The 9164-nt window shown below is 40.3% G+C and overlaps 1 protein-coding gene across 1 annotated transcript in view; it reads left to right on the top strand.

Annotated features, from left to right (window-relative positions):
- Window positions 1–470: 470 nt before the first annotated feature.
- gtf3c2 (general transcription factor IIIC, polypeptide 2, beta) overlaps window positions 471–9164 on the top strand; it is a 30559-nt gene continuing 21865 nt past the window's right edge. Inside the window, exons 1-11 of the mRNA XM_042503236.1 lie at window positions 471–755; window positions 1305–1365; window positions 1527–1630; window positions 3366–3960; window positions 4182–4327; window positions 5070–5257; window positions 5562–5647; window positions 6014–6091; window positions 7237–7338; window positions 8560–8787; window positions 8993–9104. Coding sequence (XP_042359170.1) covers window positions 1606–1630; window positions 3366–3960; window positions 4182–4327; window positions 5070–5257; window positions 5562–5647; window positions 6014–6091; window positions 7237–7338; window positions 8560–8787; window positions 8993–9104 — 1560 coding nt within the window. The 5' untranslated portion in view covers window positions 471–755; window positions 1305–1365; window positions 1527–1605. The remainder of the gene's footprint in view (window positions 756–1304; window positions 1366–1526; window positions 1631–3365; window positions 3961–4181; window positions 4328–5069; window positions 5258–5561; window positions 5648–6013; window positions 6092–7236; window positions 7339–8559; window positions 8788–8992; window positions 9105–9164) is intronic.

The following is a 9164-nucleotide window of genomic DNA, read 5'->3' as shown; positions in this document are numbered from 1 at the left end:
TCATAGCCAGAAACTGTAAATCATGTATCATCTTAACAGTCCAAAAGCTCACAAAGAGTAATCAAATCTATGCTTAAAATATTCAAAGTTCATCAAAGTCACTATATTCTACATGTTTTCATCTAAAATATCATTACTGCACTACTAAAATAGAAGGAGGGTCATATGTTTTCCCACTTTTACTAAAAAGGCTCAAGAAAAAATGCACCCAGCCACCCATGACCTCCAAAATAAACAGCAGTCCCTTATTCATACTTTTTCTTTCATAGGACTTTGACTTGCTATAGAGTATTTTTTTATACAATGCCTTACTACTTTTATTTGAGTAAAAAAAATCTGAATACACCCCCGCTGGTTGAGCGTCCTTCGTGACCTCCAGCGTGGTGACAGTGAGGATTGAACTCACGGCTGCTTCAGTGGTAGACAGGTGTAGTTCTCCGCTCTGCTGATAGGGGGCGGTGTGGGTCATCATGCTGGTACAGTAACATGGCGGTCTGATGTCAGCAGAATGTGAGTTTGTGCAACCGGAATCAGTGGAAACTACACTGGAGATGAATATATTTTTCCGTTTAAGAAAGAATAAGGGCTGGACCCGTGTGCCCGGTACGTTTTTACGGCTGCAGTGATTCTCCACAGTGTCGATCTCGACAGCAGAGTTTGGGATTCGATCCCGGTGGCCGGAGACTAGCCTCCCGAATTCGGTACGAGGTGTTTCTGCCTTCGCCACCAAGGAGGGAACCTCGACAAAATGCAGGGTGAGTTTTTAATGATATTTGTGGTTACTTGTAACGTCTACCGGTAACCGCATGACTTTAGGAGTGTTTCACTTCGTTATCGGCTGTATAAAGCGTTTATCCTTTCAGCCAGTTTAGCCAGTTAGCATTAGCTCTGTGGTGTTAGCTCACAAACGTGCCTAGATGACGATGTGAATCACCGGGAAAACAAACCAGCAACAACAAGTATATTACTTAAATAACTGGGTAATTGGTATACATTGTATTTGACACATATGCCGAATTGATAAGTGGTTAAACACTATTAAGAGTGTCAAGTCGCTGTCTGTATATCATCCATGTACATTTCGCATTACGGAAGAGAGCGTAAACTCGCAAATTGCTGAACGAGATTTGGTGTGTCCGTCTCAGACAACGCGATATCGAGGTGATATCGGCAGTGTGCCTCGCGCTCTCCCTCCACGTTTCCCCTGTCAATATGTTAAACTAACGTTTTCTACTGAGTAAGGAGTCAGGCTTTGTATAAAACAATAAAGACATCTCTGGTCATTTAATTTTTTGTCTTTACAGGCCGTTGAATTGTGACTGACAACTTTGACTCAGTCAGTCTACACCAGCGGAGGAAACACAGGTAGTATGATGAAATATTACTGTATGTGCACAGTCACTGTATACCCTTTACAGGGCATTCTTCAGCTGTTTGTAGTATATGTGTGTACATTTTTACGTTTTTTTATAAGAAAAACTAACGAATGCTATATATGTATTATTTTTTGTGTCTTGTATGAGCAGCATCAAAGTTAGACACAACTCGCTCCCTACATGAGGAGGCATTTGACAAGACCACCACAGCACAAGAAACCCAGGGCCTATGGATCCCATTGACTCCAAGCAAGGTGATACAGACCATAATACCTGCATGCATTAGTTTACTATCTATTAAAAAATGAAAGTGTCATGGGGAAAATAAATAATAAGTGTGCATAAATGACAAATTTGTACTCCCGAATAGATGATAAGTTACTGTTACAGTAGAAACTAAAGTTATGTAAACATATATCACTGTGTACCTCCCAGTGCAGTGCTAAATTAACCACAAACGTTGTCAGGGCATGGATAATAATAATATTGTAAGCTGCTTGGATTAAATGCAGTGTTTTGTCCATTTTGCAAAGCAATATATAGAAACATACTTTAGATTTTGCCCACAACATATCTGACATCTGCTGTTGTTATTTTGTGAGCAAAAATTATCCATTTATTTGCAAAAATGTACTAACTTAAGAGCATAAGTTACTCATTTGTGGTTACTTTCTTCAATCTCCCCATGACAACTGCCATATATAGTTAATGGCAAATGGACCTGGACCTGTAAAGTGCCTTCCTAGTCTTCAGAGCACTCAAAGCACATCGACACTGTATGTCACATTCATCCACTCACATACTGGTGGCCCAGGCTACTACACAAGGTGCCGCCTGCTTCTCAGTAAAATCACACCAGTGCAACAGCCATTTAGGAGCAATATGGGGTTCAGGATCTTGCCCAAGGATACCTCTGACTGGAGGAGTCAGGGATTGAATCTCCAATCTTCTGATTAAATGATGACCCACTCTATCCTCTGAGCCATTATGTGTCAGGGAATGATGTCTTTTTGTAAGGATGGAGCCTGTAAATGAAACATTTGGAGTATAGATGTGAAGATAGTCCTGCACATGGCCCTTTTTGATGGAGCTAGATTCTCTTAATTGTCTTTGCATTTAGAGCTCCAGACTTAATTATTTTTTCACCACAGACATATAACACTACCAAAGTGAAGCATTAACAGAATTTCAAAAAAATATTAGGTTGACTGGTATGATTTGGTGTGGGATTGTCTAAAAAAGCAGCAGGTGTCTTGAATGATTGCCTAGGCCACCTGTGCGTATGAATGTGGGCATGTGACTTGTAGTGTAAAAGCGCTTTGAGTGGTCTGAAGACTAGAAAGGTGCTTTACAAGTGCAGGTCCTTTTACCATTTACTTCATTACATAACTGGACTTTCATCTCTCATATAAAAATTTTAATACTTGTGTGAATCATCTGTAACTCCACTTTTGCCTCTAAATTGTACTCTGCTGAAGTATTTTCAAGCATTTATGTATTGTAAACATCTTGTGGTTTCACCTTAAACTGTAATGAACTTTTCAACGCTTCATGTTCTTCTGAACTGAGCTTTTTAAGCTGTTAGCTCCATTAGCTTCATTAGCTGGAGTTTGATGCCCGCTGACTGTTAAAAGCTAACTAGCTCTTCTCCTACCGATGTCGACACAGACTTGTCGGTTATAGTGTAGCATTATGTGGGAAAAAGATGGGCCGGTACTACAGGAGAGAATCTTCAGATGTTTTCATAGGTCTTGCTCTGATCAGGCAGCCAGTAATAATAACTAAAGTAACAGCATGAGAAGACACGCTCAGTTCAGTTTGTTAGCTCAGCAATAGACACAAAAATACCTGGAAGCATCCCCGTAAATATCCCAAACACTTTTTCAAACCAGTGTTTTCAGCGCATTTTATTTTTTATATGATTGAATTGATTTCTGCTCATACTATGTGCTGCACACCTGTGGATGATCAACATCCCTCTCCTTGCAGGGCCAGGGAAGCCAACAAAGCAGTGTTGCGATTTAACACCAAGTTCCAGAGGACGACAACGAAGGAAAAATCCAAAATATTTAGATTATGAAACTGATGGCACACTTGATGAGGTAAAACCACATAGACGGAGCTCAGGAGAAGGGCGTGGAGCATCTCGTCAAAGGTCTCCAGCCAAGAGTAGAAAGGCTAAGAATGCCACACAGCAGACTGACGATGGGGAAGAAGAAGATGCAGACAACAAAACAAATCAAGAGTCTGGTGGTAAAACTTCAAAGGAAACTCCTAAAAAGGCAGCGAGAGCCAAAAAGACCCCGAGAAAAAAGACTCCTGCCAAAAGAGCTCCTGCTAAAAGAACTCCTGCCAAAAAATCTCCCATCACAGATGGGGACCTCCCAACTGGGGAGGGTGGAGTTGTAGTCACCGTTCAGCAGGAAAATGGGACGCCAAAGCCAAAGAGAAAGTATGTGAGGAAGAAGCTCGCACAGGAACCAGTTACAGAACCACCATGTGAGGAGGCTCAAGAGAAACCTCCATCTGAACCCGAGGAGGAAACCACACCTGGTGGGCGCCGCAGGAGAGGTGCTGCTAAAGCGTAAGTTACTTGTAAACTGTCATCACATTTAGCAGAAGATGATCTCAGTCAAGTAGTTAAAATTCATATGCTGAGGTACAGTTCAGAACATTCCTCCGTTAACATCCAGAAGTTTCAGACATATTCAGGTAAATCTACAAGCGTTCTCCGTGCACACAATTTCTTTAAGTGCAATAATGTAGTCATTCTGTGTTTTAATTGTTGTAAAAAATGTTCCCTAGGGCTTTGAAGTACCTCCAAACTTTGGCAAAAGAAGTGTTCAGTCATCCTAACGATGAGTCGGGTGCTCAGGCGGGGGCCAACAGTGATATCACCCACACAGACCCAGACTCGGTCGCAGAGCGGAAAAGTCTGAAAGGAACCAGAGGTACAGTGCTGCTGGAAGTCTTTCATCACTCACTGGCTCTGCCATGTAACATTTTAATGGAAGTAACTAACAATACATGATGCCTCTTTATTTCAATGCACCAACAACTGCTCAGCACAAACTGGAGTGATGCAAAGTCCACACGGACATAGGTATTTTTGAAAACTGGGTTTGGTTTAAAAAAAACCCCAAAAAAACAGGGATCTCTTTATCATATTCTGACACATTTGTTCCTCAGTTTAGTGGAGGATCAACTGTACATTTATGTGTCAAGATGTTAAAAGTGCCACCTTTATTTTAGTCCGTCCATTACTGCATGAAATGCCACCTCATTTGTGACTCCTCACAAAGGAGATAATGATTCACACTTTGATGTCTACAAGTCAACACTGAAACTAAGAGTTTCTGAAAATCTTCACCCAGCTGGATGGATGGAGTTTTACAAAAGTGACCTAAAACAACTTTTGTGTGTGGACAAAAGGCCAAAAAGCATAGAAAAAGCTACACTTTCAAATCTACCCGTAAACATGTGTCACAAGCGCCCTCATCTTGACACAGGCGCTCACACTTCTGATGTTTGACACAATATTGTGTTGATAGACACATTTTTCACCTGGGTGAGAGCCAGGCCAGCTGTTCGCCTCTGCTTCCAGACTTTATGCTAAGCTAAGCTAATCAGCTCCTTGCTCTAGCTCGATGCTCCGCATGCAGACATTAATTATCCTTCTTTACATTACTGCAGGGCATAAAAGCCGAAAGAGGAAACGAGCTTACTCGAAAAATGATGCTGCAGAAGATGAGGACTTTGTTCCAGACGTTGAAGAAGATGATGAGGTTGAGGAGATGGAGGATGAAGAAGAAGCAGAGGACTCTGACTCAGACTTTAGGGCAGTTAGAAGAAGTCCAGCGACTTTTCACATCAGTGCACAGGTAAGAAGAATCTTATGCTTGCTTCTTGTTAGTTATGATCATACTCTGCTTACCACCTTAAATGTTGTGATATGGAGACTCAGTGACCAGCAAACCGCACTGAACAATGGAGTGATTACAGTAAATAAAACAGGAACAACAGCATCCTCTTTCATTTATAGGTTAATGAGTTCACAACTGATGAAAACCAAATCATCAATTACTAAGACAAGTTTTGATCTCTGCAAAAGAAGAAGAAAAGAAAGCAATAAAAACGCACAGAATGGGAACAATTAAACTCATCCAATCTATTTTCTTTGTGCAGACAGGCCCAAATGTCAGAACTCCCAATGGGCTCACCACCAGCAACATGAGAATAGTTTGGGATGCCACTGACACGACCAAGAAATTGTAAGTAACTTCACTCAAGGCCGCAGTCAGATTGTGGCTGTTTTACCAACAGAGCACATTATTTAAGAGCCAAAACCATTGTAGGACTGAAAACACAGGAGGTGCAAACCTGTGCAGAACAAGTGTGAGCATTGTTTAATCAATAAAACAAAAATCTAACCACATTAATAATGGAAAAAAAACAAACTCAGTCATGACATTTTTTAACTGATGTGCAAAACAGCATAAAACATACTTAACCCCTTAGCTGTCAAACATGAAAAAAACATACCATTGAGTGACAAGTAGCCTGGTATTTGTTTGAGATGTATTATTTTGTGTGTGCGTGTGTGTGTGTGTGTGTGTGTGTGTGTGTTTGTTTTCCAGCCGGGAGGAGCACTACAGCAGCTGGGTGTTCCCAGAGTGGGTCCCCTGCATCAATGACTGGCAACTCGTACCGCAAAGGTAGTTAACCCTCCAAATTTGTTTCAGTAACCACTTCTGTACAGGAAAGGTAACTTTTAAAGTGATCTAAATAAAGTCAGTTTAGCTGTATTTTAATGCTTTATTTTGTTATTGTGAAACCCCATCTGCACTAGGGCTGCACTTTTGTTTTTGCGTAAAACTAAAGTATTGCACCTAGGGTTTTTTTAGTGAGTTTAAAAAGAGTTTCAGTGGAAAACTTTTTCATTTTAAGTGTAAGTATTGTTTTTTTAAGGCACCTTTTGTGTCCAGTTCAGTTTTATTTAATTAACGAATGTTGGAAAGAATGTCGCTTAATTTTTCTTTTTTAATTCATCAAGAAATTTGTCTTAATTAGGCAGTATACTTAAGGCAGCAGAAAGAAGCTTTTCGAAGATATTTAACCCTTTGAATCCTAAGCACATTGGTTTGATTTCTTTTAAAAAAGCAACATGGCAAGAAAAAAAAGCAAAAATTAGTACTTTTGGATTATTTTTTGTGTGCTAATTTTCAGGTATTTTTCTTGCAATTTACACATTTCTTGCTAATTTCTGGGTCATGTCTTGTTAAGTTGCTTGTTGCTGTCTCTCCGGGTATCATGATATTCAAAGCTGTTATTCAGCCAATCAAACTCAAAGTTATTGCATATGTTCCTCATATCGTGCAGCCCTGTGCTGCACTTGAAGGGTGCGCTGCAGCTAAAGATAAAGGTGCTTGTTTGTAACTCTGGACGAAGATTATTGGTTGTTGAGTTTCATTTCCAGGTTGTCGAATTCCCACAGTTCTGATAGGCAGTTTGGTGCGACTATCAACATGGGTATTTATCAACCTGGTACTGTGACTCAACAATCAACAATCACCTTTCTCCAGCTTCATACATCACCTTTAATTACTCTTACTTTTGTCTAAAAAATCTGAACACATGTTATTATTTTGAATGCTGTCGACCAACTGATGTAGAAGCACATGGTTGTTATTACACATCTGATTTACACACTGAGTAATACTAACTAGAAGTCACTTTAGGTGTATAACAACCCTTTCAGCAGTTGCGGAGCATCTTCTGCATGATGTTTGGTGTTATGGAAAATCTTCAGTAGGTAAACTGTCGGAGGTTTGAAGGTTTGTGTATCCTCTGTGTTATTCAGTGATGTGGAGAAATACCTGCCCCAGGAGCTTCAGTCGGCTGCTTTCAAAGTGTCCAGAGAAGGCCTCAGTAAGGAGGAGACACCTCTGCAAAGACTCAGCAGGTTTAACTGATCTTCATCCAGAATTTTAATGACAAAATAGAAAGAAATTGCAATTTAGCATTTGAAATGTTATTTTCTAAGCACATAACTAGATTAATGTGTGACTCTGGGTGGAGATATCTCAGGAATATTTGTTTTGCAGTTAGTTGCTGCTTAATGTTATATATTTAAGAATTATTTTGGGGTGACTCACTTGGTAATGTGTGCGTCCCATATAGGCAGAGGCCTCTGCAGCGGCCTGGGTTTTTATTCCAGCCTGTGACCCTTAGCTGCATGTCGTTCCCACATCTCTCCGTTTTTTGTTTTCTATACATCTTCAGCTTTCCTGTCTAGGGGTCGACCAATGTTGGTTTTTCAGGTCCGATACCGAGTATTAGTAGTAAATGAGACCGATAACCAGTATTTGCAACCAATATGCATCTTTGTCAGTATTTTGAATTTGGAATATAACAAACTCCAACACACAGCGTTGTATAAATGCCTTTACCAAATGTTTAATTAAGATCCTAGCAACAAAAGTCAAGTGAAAATTTAAACTGGAAAAATTAATGAATTAAAAAAGCTCCCTGAGGTTTTATAAAGTAAACCTTCCTCTCATGCTGATACTTTCTTTGCAATTTTTAATACATTTATTTGATAGGTGATCATTGACATGCTGATACTGATAATCGGCAAAATGCCAAATATTAGCCCCAATAATCGTCCAGGCCGATAATCTGTCGACCCATAGTCCTGTTAATAAAAGATGTTAAAAATGCCCCCAGAAATGTTGAAAAAAAAGGTTTATTACTTCACTTACTTAAGTTCCTTTTGTAAAATATAATATAAAATGTACAATGTTTTAGTCACTACATTTCAGACACAAATGCTGAAAAAAAACATAAAGCCCAATGTACAAACACCAGAGAATGAATAGTCTGTATTTATTTCACAGCGACGCATTTATCTTTCATAATTTATCACCCTGACAGCCTTGTTTTTGTTCTAATTTGGTTTTCAGCGCAGCTTTCTGCTCAAATCTTTTGCAGTAAATGATTGCTCTGTTGTGCACAGTGAGAGCATTAATAATAAAATGTTATGATTGTTTCCATAGGTTTGTTTTGGGGGGATCTGAAATAAAGTAAAACAATGTTGTTGTTTTTTTGTTCAGTGACATTTAAAAGTTAGATTTGGTGTTTTGAAGTAAAATTGTAATTTGTCCCTCTTAATATTACTGACCAGGTTCACAGCGCTGCCTGCTCACGAGGATCGCTGGGACATGGTGCTGTATGCAGCGGGACCGGTGTGGGCCATGGAGTGGTGTCCTACACCCGATGGTGCTCCAGCATCACAGTACATCGCTCTGGCCTGCCATCGAGGGATGGACGACCAGCACCGTGTCAACAAGATGTACAGTGGACCTGGACTGGTCCAGCTGTGGGACATGGGCTCACTGGAGTACGACTGCAGGTACGGCTAAATTATTTTAGAAGTCAGAATTCAAATGGCTGTTTTACTGCAGTCGACTGATGCGTTTGTGTTGAATTGGCTACATCACTGTGTTTAGTCTTAAATTTCCAGAGCTAGTTTTTAATCCAATGCTGCAGTCAAACATTATTGTGTATGAGAAGGGTTATTTGTGTTTTCATTTTTGCACTGCACTTCGTCACTGCAGACCGGAGTCCCAGCCAGCCTTGGCCTACGGCTTGGCCCAGGACAAAGGCTTCATCTGGGATCTAAAGTGGTGTCCTGCAGGAGGCTGGGAGCTTCCCAGCTGTGGCAGAAAGGTAAGGTGTTCCACCGACATGACTTTGAAAGCCAGTACCAACATGTTTGGTCTGTAGTTC

This window comes from Plectropomus leopardus, chromosome 16 (assembly GCF_008729295.1).
Source record: "Plectropomus leopardus isolate mb chromosome 16, YSFRI_Pleo_2.0, whole genome shotgun sequence".
NCBI lineage: Eukaryota > Metazoa > Chordata > Actinopteri > Perciformes > Serranidae > Plectropomus > Plectropomus leopardus.
This window is presented reverse-complemented; position numbering and strand designations above follow the sequence as displayed.